The 21,178-nt window shown below is 53.9% G+C and overlaps 1 protein-coding gene across 1 annotated transcript in view; it reads left to right on the forward strand.

Moving 5' to 3' along the window:
* Positions 1-21,178, forward strand: part of ADAMTS2 (ADAM metallopeptidase with thrombospondin type 1 motif 2) — a 205,897-nt gene that overhangs the window by 119,656 nt on the left and 65,063 nt on the right. Inside the window, exon 6 of the mRNA XM_036225072.1 lies at positions 5,101-5,303. Coding sequence (XP_036080965.1) covers positions 5,101-5,303 — 203 coding nt within the window. The remainder of the gene's footprint in view (positions 1-5,100; positions 5,304-21,178) is intronic.

The raw sequence follows: 21,178 nt of genomic DNA on the forward strand, positions 1-21,178 counted from the left end.
TATCAGGTTGAAGCCTCGTTGGGTGCATAAAGGTTTATATGTTTTACATCTTCTCAGGGAATCGTTTATCAGTTTGTCCTTTTAATGCCTTCGATTACACTTTACCCCTAAGTATTGTCATGCCCGGTTTCTTTTTGTTGGCAATTACGTGGTACCTCTCTCGTCGCCCCGTTTGTGTTAACTCCTCCTGGGTCATTTTCTTTCAGTTCTGCCTGTGCTGGTAATGTGCAGCTGGCTTTTGTGCCAGCCCCTGCTCCTCTGTCAGTCACCTCACTTTAGCTCCTGCTCCCCCACCCAGCCTGCCTTCTGGCCCTGCTGCAGCTGCCTTTCCTTCCAGCCCAGCTCCCAGCTCCCAAGGGGGCTCCTGGATCCCTACTGGGCCCTGTCCTTCTCTCATTGTTTTTATGCCTGGCTCTTAACCCTCATAGACTTGCAATTACCTGTGGAGCACTGGGGAAACTGAGTCACACAAGACCCCATGGCTCTGTCTTCCCAGGGGCCTCCATACAAAGGGTAGGAAAGATAGTTAATGCTCAAGCAAATTCACGAATGAGGTTAGAACTGCAAATGGTGATGTGTTCCCTGAAGGAAGAAACAGATTGTGTCAGGGGGACACTGGGGAAGGGAGGGCCTATTTTAATTTAGGATGAAATAGGCAAGTTCCCCAAGGAGGTGACTTTCTAGCTGACACCTGAAGGATGAGAGGGAGCAGAGCCAGTGAGAACTGAGGGGAAGAGGGTTCCAGGCCCTGGGGACAGCAGTCTTCCCCTGTCACTGAGAAAGGCTCCGTGCACTGCACTCCTTCCCCGAAGGTGTACAGCTGGCTCTGTGAGGGAGGAAATGGGGGCAAAACTTGTCCCTGAGTCCAGTGCAGGAGGCAGTGGGGCTCTGCACCATGGACTGTGGGCCCCCTTCCCTCTGAGACTTTTGGGGGACTTTTGCTGAGTCTGTGGGGGTGTTAAACTTGGGTAGTAGAAGCAGAAAAGCCACCCCAGGTGAAGATGCTGGCACAGCATAGGCCTGGGCATGCAATTTGCACAGGGACAGCAAACACAAGCTTCCTGAACCCTGCCGCACGACGCTCCCGAGGCATCTGCAGACTCAGAGCCCTGGGGTGTCTCTTCCCTGGGCCAAACATGCCTGTGTCTACCCATTTCAGTTTCTCCAAACTGTCCCTTGATGCTGGTGGACAGGGCCCACTTGGCCACATCGGCAATGCTGGATCCCAGGGCCCGGGCTGGGTCCTGGCTCCTCTTCTGTGGTGTGGCTTTCTGAGTCACCTCATCTTTCTGCTGCTGGGGTTTTGTGATGCTGAAATGGGACAGTGATGAGGACAATGAGAAGCCTTCTCCTCACTGTGGGGTTGGATGGCTGCTGGGGGTGGTGGATCTTTGCCACTGTGAAGGGCTGTGCGCATGCCCTGAGGGGTGTGGGGTGGAGGAAGTGCTGCCCTGTGCTCCAGTGGCTGTGGATGACCTGGGCCGCATGACTGTGACCTGCTCCTTCCCCTGGAGCACAGGCTCTTTGGGATTCCCTGGACGCAGTCCTGCTCCTCAGCCGTCCTCTCCCTGGTTCTGATTGACTTTGAGGATCTGTCCAATTTCTAGAGACTAAAACTGGGGGCAGATCTTGGAAGCTTCCCGTTGTGTCATTCTTTGCCTAAGACATGAGCAAAAGGGTCCCAGCTGCCTTCCAGAAGGGTCTCCAAAGCAGGGAATGCCAGGAACTTAAGTCCTGTGGTTACCCACTGAAAAGAGATGGTTCTGCCCCTGAGGCCTCCACCTGCAGTGGCCGGTCTTCCTCAACAACCAACTGGGACCAGCCACCTGGGGCAATGACTCCTCTCATGCCGGAGGCTGTGCAGAGTGCTGCCAGAGTTGTGCAGCACTGAGAGCTTTGCCTCTGGGCCTGGCCAGTAATGAGGGCTGGAGCAAAGGTCCGGGTGAACTCCATGCCACCACGCTTAGCAAGCTGGCTGTGAGCTCCCCGGGGGCTGGAGCCAGTGCGGGTAAAGTGGCAAAGAGCCCTCCCCGGGCACCAAGGGACCAAGAGGAACAGAGGCCTTTGGACGAGGTAGGCAACCCAGTGCTGGTGGACTGCCCCGGAGGCCAAGGTTGGTGTCAGGGGATTCATTTGGCAGCCGACCCAGAACGGGCCAAGACCCTGCCACTGGCCAAAGTTCCCTGTAGCAGGACTTGGCGTAGGGACAGATCTGCTGGGACTGGGTGTGCTCAGGGTCTCTGCACAGCCTCAGTGGCAGGATCAGGCCCATCGTAGGGAAATGGGGAGACATCCAAGATTAATGAGGTGGAACGTCAGCCTGGCTGCTGGATCCCCTCAGCGCTCATGTGCCCCGGGCTTGGCAGACCCCACTCACTTGGGGCTGCTTCTTATATCCTGCCAGGCAAGGCTGGGGCTCCCAGGGTCTGGGTAGCAGGGTGGGGTTGGCACCTGCCGGGAACTCTGATGAGCCTTGTCTTTCTCTCCTCATCTGCATTTTGACCTTGGCTTTGGGGTATCTCTACAGGGACTGGGCCTTGGAGAGCTGAGGTGTTCTAACACACCCTCCAAAATAACTACAATTAAAGCGATCTTAGCAATGACAATCATGCTTGCAGAGAAATGGACATTGCTAGTGCACCTTTAGAAAACTTTAATGGACCTGCACGTGCAGTTTAATCAAAAACCATGCTCATTTGGTAGAAGCAGCTACTGGTTATGGCCCAGCTAACTCTGGCCCAACATCAGCCCCCTCACCCTCCCACAGGGACTGTCGAGAGGAGTCACTGACTCCCTGGGTTAGGGTGGGGAGACACTCTGATGACCTTGCGGGCCAGGAGGGCAGTGAGGGTAGCAGGCCAGGTGGCCTGAGGATGTGGTCCTATGTGTCCTGTCTCCATGTGTGACTGTCACTCCACAGCCAGTGCAACCCCTCTACCTGCCTTGTGACCCTATCTCCTAATTCCTCAGAGAAGCTGACTATTCTATATTTTGTTTAATGAGATTTCTCCCAATTTTGAAATACTGTCAACCAAGTAAGGTATTTTTGAAACACCATGTGGCCCTAACAAGTGCCTCTGTGGGCTGGTTTTGCCCAGGGATCACTTGTCAGTGACTCTGGGCTCAACAGGGGCAGAGGGTAACATCCAGCCTCTTCCCCAGGGAAGAGATATTTTATGGAAATTACCATTTTTTCTGCTTCCCAAGGTGGTTCTGAAGGTGAGCTGTCTCTGCTTGTTGGAAATGCAAAGAAATAAATGTGTAAAAATAGAGTAGCAATTCCTCAACCCCCCTGTCAGCTTTAAGTAGCCAGCCTCTCCTCTGGGAGAGGCAAGGTTGGCCCTGAGTCATCTCCAGACAGCCCGGTGGGGGGCGGGGGAGGGGGATTAGCTGCATGCCTGCCTCCCCAGGCTGCCTGGGAAGTGCCTGCCATGTGCATGTGCATGTGTGTGTCGGGGGTACACAGAGGACTGCAGGGCAGTGTGGGGAATGAGAACCCCAGGAAACAAAGGGATGCAAGCAGCTGCTTCGTCCTGGCCCAACTTACTCCTCTTCTCCATGAGGGCTCCCTCTGTTTCTCCTGCACCCTTGCACCCCTCTTTTCCTTCTTGCTGTCTGTACAGTGGCCTGTTTGCAGGTTTGTGCCTCAGACCTAACAGACAGCAGGTATGAAGGAGAGAGCTCCTGGCTGAGAGTCAACCTCGCCCGGGGTCCATCAATCCTCCTGTCTAAAAATGGGGACAATAAACACACAAAGGGGCCTGTTGTCTGCACTGGGTCAGTGCAGGGCCAGGTGGTGGGGAGGACCAGGTGGTGGACCAGCTGCCCTACCTGGCTATGAGTGGCCATGCTGCTTTCAGAGCCCTGTTTTGCCTCCGGGGTCTGTCGTGTGGCACTGTGACGTACAGGGAGTCCCTGTCCACATCTGGGGGAGGCAGCAGACAAGAAGCTTTGGGGCCAAGTGAGCAGAATTGCTCTGGAAGACCCTTAGGAGGTGGTCTGCAGTGGCATTGACAGTTGAGCTGGGCTCTCAGCCCCGTCTTAGGCATTGAGGCGTTAGGCCTGGACACCATCTCCTGGGTTGGTGCTGTCACGATGACCTGAGGACCAAGGGCCTTCCAAGGACAGGAGTTTCTGATAACCCCTCCCCTCACACAGAGAGAAAGCCCAGGAGAAGCAGGACCCTGAGGTTAGAGACCATTCAGGGCGGGACCCAGGGCCAGTGGGAAAGGGCGAGAGAACCAGGGCAGCAGCTACAGTAGTTTAGAAGGCAGGACAATGTCCTGGAGGCCTGGATGTCTCAGCTGAGGCCCCTCAGGCCCCAATCCCCACCTCGGACCAGCGGCCAAGACTGTGGGGGCTGAAGGTGAGCCTCTGCCCAGGTGGGCAGGGAAGGAGCTGCTGTGAGAAGGGCTTGTCCTAGTCCCTGCATGATTCAGTCAGGCAGCTACACCTGTCCTTGGCCTGGGGCCAGGTGCAGCCACAGTTCATCTGGTGGGTGCCTCTGAGGGGTCTTGACCATGGAGTTGATACTGGATGGATGGACCTAGCCCAGAGGCCAGGAGCCCTGCTTCCATGGAGGGCTGAGCAGGAGGTCCCAGAAGGGAGCTGCCCAAGGAGACATTGTAGGACAAGCACCACTAGACCTGGGCCTCAGTGTCCCCAGCTTTAACAGGGGTGGCCATATTTGGGAAACCAGCCCTTTGGCACCTGAACAGCCCTTCTCAAGTGTTCAAGTGGGTAAATGGGTGAGAAGAGCTGGCTCTGCCCACACCCCCTCCTGCCTGGGCAGCCCAGTGTCCCATTTGTCACTGGGTACCAGACCTGGGCCCTGTGTTGGTTGAGGCACTGGTCTGTATGCTGCTGGGTCTGAGCCGATTAGGTGTGTCACTACTGCCCTCTCTGAAGCTCAATCTGTTCTTCCGTAAAATGGGGCAAGAATGCCCTTGGTTTGAAAATGCCATGAGTTTTCAGCACGGTAATGGCCAAGTTGGTGCTAGGCAGGTGCCGAGTTGCATCTGAGTGGGGTTTTGTGCTGCTGCAGCTGTGTCCCTGGAGAGCCTGGGCCACTGCTGCAGACTATGTCCTCTGTCTTCTCAGGGGCTTCGGCCGGCAGCCTGGACAGCCTCAGCCTCAGCCTGGGCGTCCTGGAGGAGCACGTGAACAGCTCGCGGCATCGGGCACGCAGGCACGCTACCGACGACGACTACAACATCGAGGTCCTGCTGGGTGTAGATGACTCCGTGGTCCAGTTCCACGGGAAGGAGCACGTGCAGAAGTACCTGCTCACGCTCATGAATATCGTGAGTGGGGGAGGGGCAGGTGGGGCGGGTACCTGGGCTTTCACAGTTTCCTAGTGGACATGGGGTATGCAATGTGATCACAGGGACATTCTGGGTCCTCAGGTGAGAAAAGGTGACCTTCTGACTGACCACACTGAACCTCAGCTTTCTCATCTGCAGGTGAGGTAATTCTCACTCAGCAGGGCTGTTTACCTGCTGAGGCAATTTTTTCACAAACTCCAGTCATTGGAGTACCATCTTCCTTGATTTTGGCCGTATCTGCATTGTACCTGGAATGTGTGTTTTCTTATAGAGCAACTGACTTTTTTAAAACTTAGAATTATTTACCGAGGAAACCTCACTTGATGTAAAGATAACCCAAAAGTGAAATGTAAAGCAATGTTGCTCAGCCTCAGTAGACAACCCTGCCGTCTGCCCACTCTGCCCCACAGCCGCTCCATTTAAAAAGGAGATGTGTGGTTGAGAGGGGACAGACAGCCACTGAGGCCTCTTTGAGGTAGTCAGAGGAATTGGAGATTGAAGAGTGGACCATTTCTCCCTTGAGGCTGAACCATTCAATGGGACATCTGTGTGCCACCTACGTCTTCTGGGCATGACGGGCACCTGCCCCTGGTCTACCTGATGCAGAGAGATGAAGGGGTCAACCCTGCATTCCAGGCCCACACCCCTGCAGGAGAGTGAGGATGCTGACAGACTGGCCAGTAGAGGGCGCAGCCCCAACTCTGCCTGGCGCCTGGTCAGGGTCACTGTGGGGAAGTGGAGTGTCCAGCCGCCAAAGTGCAGGCTCTGAGGGCAGCATTAAGCTCAGCTGAGCCCAGCTGGAAGAGTCGGGGTGGTAGGGTGGGGCAGGGCGCGTCCTGCGTGTGGAATGCTGGTCAGGAGGGCAGATTTGTGGAAAGAAGCAGAGGGTTGGAGGGGGGCAGGGGAAGCCCAGTAATGGGGGCTTGGAAGGCAGCAGGGCTGCGTGTCCCAGTCTTACAGGCCTTAGTGTTCGCATCTTTACAATGGGTCAATAATTTCCATCTCAGGGGGTGTTGTGAGGATTAATTGAAGTGACGGAGGTGAGCGTGCCTTTCAGTGTCTAAATAAAGTGTGGCTTTGTCATTGTGGGCATGACGATATTTAATTTAGCGATAGCACATCTAGAATTATCCTCGAGAGGTACCCTGAGGACTCTGTTGTTAGGGTATCCTGGGTGAACTCTTCCTGAGGCTGGTGGAGGTAGGTGTGGAGGACCCAGGTGTGGAGGGTCCCACTGTCACATGTACCTCATGCCCCATGAGCCTGTAGGAGGAATTCTAGAACTTTCTCTTAATGTTGTCAGTTAACCTCAGTTTATTCATTTACTCCCTCATGATCTAACTGTACCTCGATTTTAGATAGTTTGGTTAGTTTCTTGATAAGCATGAGAAATAGAAAAATTCTTAAATCGAAACAACTTTTATAACAACAAAAAAAAGATTTTAGGAGATAATCGAGGAGCTGGGAGAGAGGAGTCGGGCCTTGTCTTTTCCTCTGTCACCTCCAGCAAGCGTTCATCAGATGTGTTCCTGTCCCAGGCACAGTGGCTAGTGCTCCAGAGGCAAGGGCCTGACAGGCCGTCCGCGGCCGGGGACTCAGGGTGGGGGGTCTGCAGTTCTGATCTGGGCTGCGTCTCCCTCTCCAGGACAGTGTGGTCGAGGAGATGACGTGGGTGCGTCGACTTGACGGTTAACGCCCTCCAAGGCTCTGTGTCCTCGTTCAGGGCAGCGCACACCTGGAAAGAGCCCCGGGGGCTGAACTAGGACACGCGAAGCCCTTAGGGGGTCTTGGGGAGGAGCGGGAGGGAGGAAGCATGGCCTGGTAAAACGACGCTGTCAACGATGTGTCTAATGGGGCCGTCCTCTGTGCAGGGAATGCTCAGGTTCTGTCCTGTCCAGTTCACAGCCGCCAGCCACCCTGGCCCTCGAGTGCTTGAAATGTGGCTGGTGCAATAGAAGAACTGAATTTTCAATTTATTTTTTTCCAAAAGAATTTTTAAATTCTAATTAAAAATGTTTTTAATTGTAGTAAAAAAAAATATAACATAAAATTTACCACCTCTCCCATTTTTAGTGTATAGTTCAGTGACGTTAAGTATTTCATGTTGTCGTGCAGCTGTCACCACCATCCACCCTCAGAACTCTTTTCATCTTGCAAAGCTGACACTTTGTCCCCATTAAACACACGCTCCCCTCCCCTCCCCCAGCCCCTGGGAACCTCCGTTCTACTTTCTGTCTAGAAGGTAGACTGCTTTATGAAACTGACCGCTCTGAGGACATCACATAAGTAGAATCACAGTCTTTGTCTTTGTCCTTTTGTGACTGGCTTATTTCACTCAGCATAAGTCTCCAAGGTTTATCTATGTTGTAACACGTGTCAGGATTTCTTTTCTTTTTACTGCTGAGTAATATTCCGTTGTATGGTTAGGCCACGTTTTGTGTATCCATTCATCCATCGATGGACCTTTGGGTGACTTCCACCTTTTGGCCGTTGTGAACATGCTGCTGTGAACCCAAGTATACGATATCTATTCCAGTCCCCGTTTTAGTCCTTTTGTGTATACGATCAGAAGTGGAATTGCTGGATCATATGATGAATCTATTTTTAATTTTTTGAGGAACTTCCATACTGTTTTCTACAGTAGTGGCTCCATTTTATGTTCTAACCAACAGGGCACAAGGGTTCCAATTTCTCCACATTCTCGCCAACACTTGTTATCGGATAACAGCCATCCTAATGAGTAATTTAATTTTTGTAATTAATTTGCATTTGGATTTAATCATTCATGTGGCTGGTGGCTACTGTGTTGAACAGTGCAGTTCCAGGAGGTCTGTGTCTGTCCTCTGAACTTGACCAGGCACTTGATGTTATACTTAGATGTGGGCAGCCTTGGGTGTGGGGCCTTGAGACCCTGGAGGTGCTGACTCACCTGGAGATGCAGCCAGAGCCCCAAGTGGGCCTGGGAGTCCTGGCCAGGGCCCAGATCTCTCTCCTTGTAAGTGCACAGCTGGTTACGGGGCTTCTCAGCGCTGGAGCCAAAGCAACAACGTGGAGGACAGATTTGGTGGCAGCTGGCCTGGACTGCGTTCCAAGTGAGGCATTTGGTCAGCTGTGAGGACAGCCAAGGCCAGAGCTGAGTGCTCCCAGAGGCCGAGACTCAGGGGCCAGGCCTAAGTGGACTCAGTCTGTCCCCTGAGGAAGACACTTCAGTGGGGGTCCCTATGATGGGGGCCCTGGGAATGCAGGGTGCAAGGGGGAACAGAGGCCACGGTGCGCTGGGCGTAGGTAGGGCTGGACCCTGGCGGTTCGGAGCTGCTTTGTCCTCTCTCATCATTCTCCTTGGCTCTTCCGGCTGGATCCCCTCTGGGGTCTCTCTGTGCCAGAGCCTGGGCTGCGATGTGGGTCCTAGTGTGACACATACATTTCAGGTTCATCAAATATTCATGTGCTCCTCCCTCCCCTCCATGTCCCAGACTCCCTTGCACCAAACTGGAGGCCGTGTGCTAGTTCTATGTAACAGTCTGTGTGGAAAGAAGTGACATATGTCACCTCTTGGCCGAGAATTGGTTAAGAATTGGTGTATCCCTTCCCTCCTCCCCTTTCCCTGCCAGAGTGACCTTAGAAGAAACATGCCCCGGTAGGCGTAGCTACAAAATGGGACAGGGCCACTCAAACTGCATCAGGCTGCGATGTGTGCAAGGAAACACACAGCAGCCTTTATTACGTCGAGCTGCTGAGATGTGGTGGATTCTTTGCTACTGCAGCGTAGCCTGCCCCACTCTGACTAATACACCTGGCTCCTGGTCGTCCATGTTAGGCAAGGGGTACGGCTGTGAGCAAATTTCAGATAGTGATAAATTCAAGGAAGGAAATAAAAGAGCTGGTGAGCTAAAAGTTTAATCCCTGGTCGACGAGTGTGTGCATTTTTAAGCTTTCTATACCAGAACGTTTTCTACTGCGCTTTTACCTATTTGTCCTCCATTGAGCAAATGCCTAGCTCCCCACCTCATGCCGCCAAATCCTTTCCAGCTGCGGTACCTTGATAGCTACAACTGGGATAGACTTTTTCTTGTAATTGTATTTATTTGATAATAATGAGGTTGCATTTTTAAAATACATGTGTTTTAAAACTGATCATCTTACAATTTTGGGATTGGCCTACTCATGTAGTTTATTCCACTGGGACTTGAGTTTCTTGTTACTTTGAAGAATCTTTACACTAAAATAGATTAACTTTTTGTCTGTTGTATGGATGGAAAATATTCTTCTCAGTTTTGTGGTTTGCCTTCCATTTTGTTTTGTCGAGGGCCTGTTCTCGACGGCTTGCATTATCGTGTGTGGTCATGCGGTCTTTTGCTCCCCAGTTTGCCCTGGGTGCCATGTACTTCCTGCCTCCCCCACAAGTTAGTCTCCTGAGGCTTCGCTCTGGCCACCTTGGTGGTGACCCCCACAGCCTGTTGTCAGCAGCATCACTTCCCAAACCCCAGCTCTAGTGACCACCTGGTCATTCTTGCCACACCAGCAGCCCAGCAGCTTCACGCCCAGCATGTCTCCAGGTACAAAACTCCCGGGGCTGGGGCAGGATGAAATTTTCTCTCTTGCTCAAAGAGCAGGAAAAAATGCCATATAAAGTACATAACAAGCCTTTTCCTTTCTCCTGCAGTCTCAGGATTTAAATTTTTTTACTTTTTTGTTGCTATAAAGAAAAAGCAGAACTCTAAATTACTAGTATGAATTTTATCATTTATCTTTATATTGTACAAAGCCTGTTTTAAAGGCACACATTAGAGCATTTAGCTTGTATGAAGAATTGTCAAGATTAAACAGGCTTGTGTTTGTAGCCCAGAGGGTGCCTCAAGCAGGTCAGAAGTTCAGATGAAATGCTAGCCGGACCCGGGAGTCTGGGAGGTGGACGACGGGAGCCCCAGGAGCAGAGCTGGCAGAGAGTGAGGTCTCTTAGGCTCAGAACTTCACAGGGGCCACAGTTCAGCCACCAATGCCCCAGCCCCGCTGACAGCCACCACTGGAGGGACACATGGCACCGTGCCCTGCCCAGGGAATCTGGGCACATGGAGCCTGGCATCACCCCTTCCCTGGGAAGATGGCTAGGATCTTCACATCTTGGTACCTGGGCCGGCGGGCCTGACAGGCTCATCTCTGTTGAGCTTGTATGGCGCTGCCCTGGGTAGGGTGGCTACAGCCATGGCCCAGCTCAAGGTGCTGTGGGACACATGCACCTCCCTGACATTTCTTGCCTCTGCGTCCAGGTCCCCACTGGAGGCAGTGTGGTGTGAGCAGCTGAGAACCTTTCCTGGACACGTGGGACCGTATATGAGCCTGTCCCATCCGATTTCACTTACATAGCACAGATTTAGAGGCAAAGTGATGAAGGATTTCAAGACGGCAACCGCAAAGCATGAAGTCCCAAGTGTGGGGCCTTTCTGAGCGCAGGCTGGCTGCTTACCTGCTAACCCAGGACTGTAGTCTCCAGGTTGTTGTCTCCTTGGCCCAGGGGCCCTCAGCCTGGTCAGAAAGGCTGGGACCCCCAGGGAAGGCCACCAGGGATCCTTACGCACCAGTTTGGGGCAGATGTGTGGCTCATCCAGCACTGTTGGCTCCTCCAGGCCCATCCCCCACCCCCGTGTGGGCCCCACTTTGGCTGCCCACTTCAACAGGCTCATCCGCTGGCCTCCATCAGGCCCAGCCCTAAAGACCAGGAGCTCTCCTCTGCCTGGCTTCCCTGTGTGCTGGAGCTGCTGCCCTGTTTGGCCTTTCCTCCTTGGAAACGTGCCCCTTGCTGTGTCTGGCCTTCCAGGCTTGGACGTGGCTGACACTCCTGACCACGCCTGCCACTGACCCTGATGCTCAGGGAATGACCACGTTGCAGAGTTGCTCGCCAGCCCCTGGGCCAGCCTCTGCTTCTAACTCGGTGCCATGGTAGCGCGAGCCTGGCCCCCAAGGAGCTGTGCTCAGGTGCAGCCCCTGTGCTTGAGGCGCCTTGTCACCCTGCCAGCTTGAGGGAATGGGGGGCCTAGGGGACAGCTGGAGCCATTATTAAAGTAACACGTTTACATATGTATTTTTAAAAGTAAAATTTATGGGTGCCAAGACTTCAAGACATGTAAAATCTGGGCACAAGATCAGTGCTTCCTGTACAGTTTTATGGCATTTATCTGAAACAGTAACTTCAGTCCAACTCTTCCCTGAGAAGCTAAAGGCCTTGGTGTGTTGCCTGGGGTCTCAGTGACCCTGAGCCTGTATGAGCTGTGGTCTGGCTGCACTCCTTGTAGACTGGATGGGGGTGGGGTGTGTTGCAGAACCCTTGTGGTGGGGTGCGGCCCGACTCCGAAGGCGGCCCATTGCCCTTTGCTCCTGCAGCCTCAGGAGGTCTGCCAAGGCCACGGGACAGATGTGCAGTTTCTTCCTTGAAGTGCCACTGTTTTTTAGACAGCAAACATTTTAAAATACCAATTTTATATTAAAATAAACGAGGACTTGTTACTGAGTTAAAGCAAAATTCACGCGAAGTTTTCAAGGGAGATTCTAAAACAGGGTTGACAAAACCACTACCTGAGGGCCAAATCCAGCCCGTTGTCTCTTTTTGTAAATAAACTTTTATTGGAACACAGCCACACCCATTCATTTATGAACCGTCTGTGCTGCATTTGTGTGACAGTGGCAGAGGGGACGAGCTGGGACAGGGACCATCTGGCCCGCAAAGCTGAAAGCAGTCACAATCTGGTGCCAAAGAAGCATTCGCCATTGGGCTCTGAGGAAATCTACTCACTTGGTATCCACATTGAGCTGTGGCCCCAGACCGCTATAGTTTGTATATGCATCCCATTGCCTTTGGGTGTCCACGTTAAGAGAGCACTGAGTATAGAAGGAGGACTGGCTTTGAAGTTGAGCATCTGTGTCCAAACCTTGGCTTTCACCTTCCTGGCAAAGTTCTTGCCTTGCTCTGAACTTGGTTTCCTCATCCTTAAACCTGTCCTGGCTCAGGCCCCAGGCCACCCCCCCCCTCCCCACAATCCCAGCCATGCCAGCTCGGGGGACCTGTGAGGTCACTTTGGGGGTTCTTTCCAAAGCAGTCGGATGAGCTGATCTTAACCACTTGAAAAACAGCAGAGCAGGAGGAGCAGACTTCTGGGCAAGCAGAGCTGTTGCTCCGCTGCGTTTACTGCTCCCATCCCAGGAGAGTCTCTGAGCCTCTTCTTCTGCTGAGGGTACACATGCTCCTGGGGCCCACAGAAAACAGAGACCCGAAGGGGCTTGTGAGCTCCCAGGGGCCATGCCCTCTGACCCCTCGTAGCACAGAAACATCCTCTGTACAGTGTGTTCTAAAACAATTTTTGTTGAATGAACGGTTTCTCTCTCTGCCAGGTTTCAGATTTTTTCCTCTTTCTTTTCTAATTTAATCCAGAAATTGGCCTGGGTTTACCAAAGCCTTGCCAGGGTTTGCAAACAATCAGAGGCACACGGGCTCCATTTCTCACCAGCTTCCAGGAATGTCGGGGCCATGTGGTGATGGTGGGGAAGGCAGCGGGGGACAGGAATGTTTCCTGCTAGTCCTGGGGTGGGGGGGGGGCTCATAAACTGGCCATAGAGCTGCAAACCAGAGAGGGGAGGCGTGGCCTCAAGGTCTGCTCACATGTCTCTGGCTCTGGTTCCTAGGAAAGAGAAAAACATCTCTGAAACCAGACGCTAAAACTTGGTTCCCTAAGCCAAAGAGAATCAATCAGGGCTCCCAGGCAAGGGGGACACATTTAGCTTTGGGCTGGGCCACAGCAGAGGAAGGAAAGTGGGGAGGATGGGAGCAGAAGCTCCATTGTCACATGCAGCTCCCCAGGCACCGGGATCTGCTGGTGCTGTGGGCCATAGCAAGGCATTCCTGGCACTGTTCCTGCTCCTTGCGCTTGTCTCACTGGCCTGAGAGCATGGCCCCATGAGCCACCAGGAGATAGCGCTGTCAGAGCCAGTGGTGTATGTGAGGTGGATACACTGCTTACGAGAGGGCAGCACACTCAGATGCTGATGGTGGCCAGGCAGAGGTGTAGCCAGGGATGAGGATGGCTGTGGACAGTAGGGAGTAGTGGGCAGCAGGGTGATAGGAGACACCATGCCACTGGAGAGGCCCTCCTGAGTCCCACTCACTGTGGTCATGTAGGAATAAGCAGGCCCAGTGTTGCCAGCTCTTTTTTTTTCCATGAGAAGCTTGAAATCCAACTTTCATAGGAAATCTAATTATTTTTCATTGTCAGCAACATATTGAAATTAAGACCTCACACTGCACAAGTGGCTGCAGGCAGGTCAGGCCAGGCAGTGTGTGGACTGTTCCTTCTGGCCTAGAACAAAGGAGGCAAGTTACCTGCCATGCTGTGTCCTGTGGTGGGACAGCTATGCCACCTCCCAGGGCTGCTGAGAGCATGACTCAGGTTAAACGCCAGAAAAGTGCTGGGTGCATGGAAAGCGTCCCGCGATTGTGAGCCACTCCAGTCATGTGTTTGTTCTTGGGGTACTCTCTGAACCCCTGGTCTAAGTTGGCCCCATTCTGTGTACAGAAATGAGCAGTCATGTCCCTGTGCTCAGAATGCTTGGAGCATGAAAGGGGTGGGGAGCAGGGCAAGGAACGAGTAATTACTCCCTGATTAATATGAGTACTGATCATGAAATATAGGCACTGCAGGGTGAGAGGAAAACGTGCCTCAGATGAGGGCCACTTGAGCTGCCCCTATTGCAGAGGCAGGAGTTAGCCAAGGGGGAGCCTGAGCTCTGCTGGCGCTGCTGTGGTTGGTGGAACAGCATGTGCGAAGGCTCAGTGGTATTGCCACATCACAGAGCACGGCTGGGCCGTGCTGCAGGATGGGTGCTGGGGGAGAGGCAGGACGTGAGACTGACAAAGCCTTCTGTGCCAGGCCAGGGGCTTGGGATCCACCACCATACTCTTACAGGGGAGTGATGAGGTTGGTTTTGGGTCTTTAAAAAGAAACAACTGTCTTTGGGAGTTTGGGGCTTATGCCTTCCATTTTCAGAAACGCCTCTGCCCAGGGCCTGAGTTTTCACATGTGCTGACCCTGTGCAAGGGGACCCTTGCATGATGTCTCCACATTGCCCAAGGTTCCCTTTCCTGGATAAGGTCACTGGGGCTCAGAGAGGTGGGTGGCAACTTGGATAGGGAAGATGTAATTGAGGATGAGCCCAGGTGACGTCCTCTTCCCGCTCTTCTTCTTATGTTTCTTCTTCGGGGAGGAGATTACTAGAGGCGGAGGAGGAGGGAGAGAGGCGGGGAGGATGTGGGAGTCGGGAGGAGGAGGAGGAGAGGATGGGCTGAGGCGGCGGAGGCGGATGAGGAGGCGGAGGAGTAGTCGGATTAGGAGTCGTGGCTCATCTGTTCACGTCTCTCCTTGTCGCCTCCTTCTTCTCGTCTCTCTCCTTCTCTTCTTCTTCTCCTTCTTCTCCTTTTCTCCTTTTTCCTTCTTCTTCTTTCTTCTCTTTGTTTTAAAACAAGATGAAATGGGTGTGCAGGCATGTCACAGACTCAGCATGCAGGACTGGCTTCCCAGGAGGTAAATGGGACTGGGAAGGGATGGGAGAAACTGGACAGCACCTATCAAGAAGGTGCCAGAGGAAGCCCGCCCCAAAGCTTATCCTTACGTGAGCCCCTCTGACCTCCCAACAGCATTCTGTGTCCTGTGCCCACGCCCAGCTCTCCACCTACTTGTGACCCTCCTGGTTCTTCCCTTTGGCTTCTCCATCTTGGGTCTTCCTATTCTAAGGTTTGCTCATCTTCCCTGTCCTTTGTCCATTCAGTACATTTCTATATAGTGCTCACCGTGTACCAGCCAGTGTAGGCTGTGGTGGCAAGTGAGCCTGAGGTCCTGCCTGCCTGGAGCCCATTCCAAGGTGGGGGGCTAACAACTGCCCCACCTTGGATGATGACAAAGCAGACAGAGAATGTCCTAGTGGAGTACCCATGCTGTCCTCCCTCTGCTTCTCCCCCCAGCACCTCCCTCCCTGCCCCTGGGAGAGGCCTCCTGACAGCTGACAGAAAAGCTTCTGAGCAGCCTGTCCTTGGCCTCCCTGGGGGAGCTGATAGTTGTCAAAGTGGGAGTTAGCGTCCCGGAGGACTAGGAGGGCCACGCATCAGCACTCCTCAGTGACAGCTGCAGACAGCTGCGTTGCTCATCTCTATAGACTCCAGCAAGGAGGTGACAGCTGAGCTGGAAAAGCAGAGAATGTGGTGCTGCAGGGATCCGGTTTGGGCCAGTGTGAGTTGTCACTGCTTTGGCCCTCTGTGCTGAGGTGTAGTCCAGCAACCCTGGGGTCCCGCTCCCTTGCTGGGGGGCCCTTAACATTGTGTCTTGGAAGGGTTAGGGTTTCACACAAGGCACCACAAGTTCAATGTGAGATTCCGAGGGCCCACTTACCTGGTTTGCATGTTCAGCACTTGGCCAAGGGCCCGGCATGTAGTAGGTGTCGAGTAAACATCTTTGAATGACCAAATAAGTGAGTAAATGAATTCCCATGAAGCAACTATGGTCCCACAGACTCCCATGAAAAAAAACAGGCTCTACTTGTCCATGAAAAACAAGTCCCAGTAGCCCAAGTGTCCTTGTCCCTTCTTTTTTTCTTCCCAGGCTCTTCTCCGTCGTGGATGCTGAATGTGTGACTTCGCCAGTCCACAGGAGCTCACAGCTGTAATTTCAGCAGATTTCCCAGTTGCTCTCCAAAGTCTTTGCCCCGTTCCCACCCGACTCACATGATCAAGGTTCTCACTTCCTCTGAGCCTCAGCTTCCCCATTGGCAAAACAGATATAACAGTGCTCCCTTGCAGGGTGTGGGGGTGAAAGGTAATGACATGAGGAGGCACCTCGCACAAGTCTTATAAGGTCAGAGATGACCAAGTAAGATGCTGCCATCCTTCCTTCATCATCTGCCAAACCAGCCTAGCTCTCATCCCTGAGAAGCTTGGCTCTCATGGGGACATACTCGCCTGCCCTAGGGTAGCAAGAGGCCCAGGGCCTTGGTAGCCCCCAGCACAGCCTGCGCCCTCTGCCTGGCTGGGGAGAAGGTCACAGCTGGTTTTGACTGCAGAGCATTCCATGCAGAGGGTGCCATGTTCTCAGGACGTTCTTGGGACGGTAGACGTGGATTGGGCAGGCTCAGGGGTCAGAGGGACCACGCTGGCCATATGGGGAGGATGGGTGGGAAATGAGACCTGATCTCGAAGCTTTGGGAACCAGCCAGGTTCTAGCACTGAGATGCAGAAGGGCCCCAGCTCTCGGGAGCCCAGGTCCAGGGTAAGGAGGGGACAGATAACAACCCAACGAATGAGAGGATTTGAGATTGTGATATGCCACAGAAGGAGCAGCTTGGCTGGGAGGGGTGTTTGCATTAGTATGGTGGGCTCTGTGGGAACATCTCCTACTCAAATATGGCATCCAGGTGTGGGGACAGGCGTTGAGGTGTGCCTGTGGGCTCCCTGCAGTCCTGCAGACCAGAAATGGTCTGTGAGAACTTGTGCCTCCAGGGCTCCGTCCTTTGGTCTGGGTCCCCAGTGTTCCTGTGCGGTCAGCCATCTCCTCTTCTCCCCTTTGTACCCTTGCTCCACACTTCCAGGTGCCTGTTCTGAGCCTCAGCTCAAGCGGCTGACATGGGGGGCTACACAAGACGATGGGTTTCCCATTGAGTTTGATACAAGCTTTCACTTTGGGAGAGGTGTGTTCACCGCAGAGTCCAGGCAGTGGGCTGTGATGCTATAAGCAGGATTTCAGAGAAGCTTCTGGATTCTGCTGGGAGACCACAGATGACAGTCTGAACTGTCATGGTTTCCTCAGTCTCTTCTGGGTCCAAGCCTGCTCCGCAGGGTCTCTCCTTTCCTCCTCATCACTTGGGGTCCCTGGGGCCCTAGTGGCAGTGGAGAGGCTGGCACTAGGGGGAGGAGCAGGTCTGGCCTCTGGCTGTTTACCTGGGTTGCTCAGATGTGCTGGGCCCCCGGCTGGTCCAGGTGCAGTGCCACAGCATCCTGTCCACTTTGCAGCCTCTTCCAGCTCGAGGCTGCTACCCGACCCCTATCCAGCACAGCTGGGAGCTGCTGGAGCCCTCACCCTGCTCTAGGGCTGGGGAACCAGCTGCCACTGGGCCTGCTCATGGACTCCAGCCGTCCCATCTGTCACCTCACTTAGCGCCATGTTGCGAGTGGACTTCATTCTTCTGTATGGTCTCATCTCAGGATCAAGGTGGGATGCAGGGCCCGTAGTCCTCGGGACCTGTTTGATCCTGAAGGTGTGTCCCGGGGAGCAACAGCAGGGTGGGGACCACATCCCTGGGTCTGACTTCCTGCCTCTGCTAAACCAACTCCCCTTACCTCCTTGGTCAACCAGGCTGCTTTCTCCTCTCCTCTTGCTGTCCCTGGGGACTTCCCATGTGCTATGCCCTCCTTCCTCATGGTGGCATTGGCCCTCTCTCTTTCCTTGGGTTGAAATGGTGGTAGGGCAGCAGAAGAATGTGAATTACAGGCAAAATTTGAAATGATTGTTTTCAATGATATCATAGTGCCCAGTTGGACACAGGTGATGGATATCACAACTCAGGGTTGGGTGTCATGCCCCACAAGCTCTGAGACTGGTGGGGAGGGGAGGATGCCTGAGGTCTGCAGAGGGTGTGCCTCCCTGAAAGGGCTGCTCCTGGATGAGACTCCGGGCTGAGCCCCAGGGCTCATAGCTGCGCTGAAGAAGGAAAACTTCTACATTATCACTCAGAGCCAATCCTGCCTTATTGTCTATTCCAGCACAGAAATTGGCTTCGTCTTCGCATAAGCAAAGGCTCATTACAATGTATTTTCCCAAACAAAAGAGCCCTTGGCCTCACTCCCTGTTCTTTGAGCAGTTTTCCCCCAAGGTTTAAAGATTCCAGGATCAATTTCTCAGACAGTGCTCAAGGACATTGTCCCAGCTTCCTCTCCCCTTGGTCGGGCTAAGGAGAGTGGCTGCTCGCAGGCACAGGCCTCAGGTTGGACAGGGTGGCCAGGAGCTGCTTGCCTCATAGTTGAGGCTGAGGTCATTACAAGGCCTCATTGGCACCGCTGCTGTCACACATTTTCCCCATTTCCTGTTGGTCCACATTCTCCAAAGCTATACACTCATTCATTCATTCAAAACTCTTTACTGATCTCCTGCTATGTGCCTGACATTGCTGGGGGCACAGCAGTGAGCAGGAAGAGAGAGGTATCTCCTGTACCAACTGCACAGTCTAACCTGAGAGCAGCTGTGTTAGCTTTGAGCAGGGGTCAGTTGTGTGGGGGGAAGAGCATGGAAAACCAGAGGGCACGGCCAGTGCAAAGGCCCTGAGATGGGAATGGGCCTCAAGGTTGCAGTGGGACGGGCGGGGATGGAGGTGAAGCAGGGAAGTAACTGCCCCCTTCCTTTGAAACACATTTATGACTATGACTTTGTTGCTTCAAATGCTCTTCAGATATTTCAAGAATTCAGGGTCTGGAAGACAGAAGAAGGAATTTTAGCCATGAGACATTGCACAGGCAGCGGGAGAGGCAACCAGGCTTCGAGAAGGCGGGGCTGTAAGGATCACAGGGAAGCCAGCCAGGCAGGCTTTGAGGGGGCCCCGAGGGCCTGTTCCTGAAGGCACTGGGAAGTCATTGAGGATTTCAGACAGGGGAGGTGGGATTTGCTCTAAGTGGTGACTGACTCAGGAAGAATGGTGTGCATGGCGTGTGGGTGGGACATGAGGGGGCATGTGAAGGAGGCAAGGCATTTGGGGGCTGCCTTCTGTTGGTTGCTCTTTTGGCCATGTCTGTCAGCTCTCTGCTCAGCAGAAATATCATGGCTCTGTCCCTATTAAGGACGTGAGTGATCTGCTGGGACTCTTACTCATTTTTTCACACCCAGGTGGTGCCACAGGCTTCTGACCTCACAACAGCATCTGAGCAACATCTTGTGGGTAGTGGGAGACAGCTGGACTAGGGGGGCCAGGATGATTTCACAGCCCCTTTGGAAAGTTGGCATGGCCTTGGGAGTCAGGGCAGGGCGCCTCCTCAGGCCAGTGGAGGATGGGCCCTCCTCTTAGCACTGTCAGATGGAGCCAGCGTGGAGGAGCTTGTTTGCCAGTTTGGAGTTTCTACCACACCACACCAATGAGCAAGAACTCGACCCAGGCCAGCGGGCACCATGGGGTCCTGCCTCTGGGAGGGGGCTGCTGGGACCTGGCCTCAGAGGTCCATGGGAAGGGCTCCCAAGAGGGGCTCCATGTTGGGGGCTACCTTTAAGTCCCAGCAATGAGTGTCACAGAGCAAGGCTGAGGCACAGCCGGCTGGCAGCCCAGCTGCCCTGGGAGCAGTAACCTGTGCAGAGCTGTGCCCCCAGGCGTGAAGGCTTCCTAGGGCCAAAGATCATGAAAGGGGTGGTACAGTCCAGGGCTACCAAGGTGGGCAGGGCTGAGGGAGTCTGAGAGCTGGCTTGTCAGCTGGCCTGACCAGAGGCCTGGCCTCCTCGCTGGCTGTCTGCTGGCCACTCTGGGCATGCCCTGTCTAGCTCCTTAGCAGCCCAGGAGGCCCAGATTGTCCCCAAAGTCAGACTTAGGGCACCTAGCCCAGCTGTTGGGAGCAGGCAACTGATGGGTGGCCCTGAGGATGGAGCCCTCACCCCTTCTGGACTGGGGCTCAGCAACCTGACACTCCAAGCTCTGGTGGCCTCACCTCACCCCAGACAGGATGTGGGGAACTTCAAGCTCAGTGGGGGTTCCTGGGGTTCTGATTATCTCTGACCCTAAATCCAAAGTCAGGGTCAGACCTACCCAGTGTCCAAGAAGGACAAAAGACCCCCTGCCCAGGATAAGAGTGGCCACCCTCAGCCCCATGACAGGGCCAGGAGAACAGGAGGGTCCTGACAGGCAGGGTCTGGCCAGGATGGGCAAGGGCCAGCCCTGCGTCCCCTTCCTCCCTGTGGAGACCAGCCCCGGCTTTCTCACAACTCCAGTGGGGCTGATCACCCCTCCTCTCAGCCTTGAAAGGCTGTTGGGAGCATAAGCTGAGATAATTCTAGATGCTCAGGCCTGAGTCCCTTCTGAGAAACAAGGAGGGTTCTCCATCTTCCAGAGGGATTGTGAGCACAGACTCAGAGTGCACCGCACACATGGGGGTATGCCCGCCCCCCACCCCAAACCAGCTCTGAGAAGTCAGAGCACAGGCTTCAAAGTGGTGCTGTCAGGGTGTCAAGGGAGCCCCAAGCCCCTCATTTTCTGGGAAGGCTCCAAGGGATGACTCCAGGACCTTACTTCATCCTTACTTTTACTGAACAAAGGCAAACTGCTTCCTTTTGCCAGTGAGTGGCCGGGGCTGAGTGTGTTCGAGGGCTGTGTAAGAAGTGCCCCCATTTCAACCCAAGTGACCCTCCTGTCTGTCCCTTCTCTCCCTGTCCCCGAATCTGAGCCCTGCACTCCACATCTCAGCTGCTACAGTGGGCGCTTCAATCTGCTTTCTGTAAAGGAGCCAAAGGAGACTTTGTAAAATGCCATGTTGTCATTCCCCGTCTTGGCCCCGTATTGTCCTTTACTCCTTCAGTAGAGTTGGAAACCTTCTCCTGACCAACCTCAGGGACCCTCTCCTACCCTCCCTTCTGGGGCTCTCCCCCTGCCCTGTCCCCTCTGCTAGGAACACACCTCACTGCCTCTGACCCCAGGACATTCACACCTGCTGTTCCTTCTGGTGGGAGCACCCTCCGCACTGTACTGAGTGAACTCGTCCTCATTTTTCAGCTCTGGGATGAAAAGCTGTGTCCTAAGAGGACCCAGCAATCCCCCCAACCAGGGCAGAGCCCCCACTGATATGCCTCTAGTTCCCC

Source organism: Rousettus aegyptiacus, unplaced genomic scaffold (assembly GCF_014176215.1).
Source record: "Rousettus aegyptiacus isolate mRouAeg1 unplaced genomic scaffold, mRouAeg1.p scaffold_m13_p_7, whole genome shotgun sequence".
In the NCBI taxonomy this organism is placed as follows: domain Eukaryota; kingdom Metazoa; phylum Chordata; class Mammalia; order Chiroptera; family Pteropodidae; genus Rousettus; species Rousettus aegyptiacus.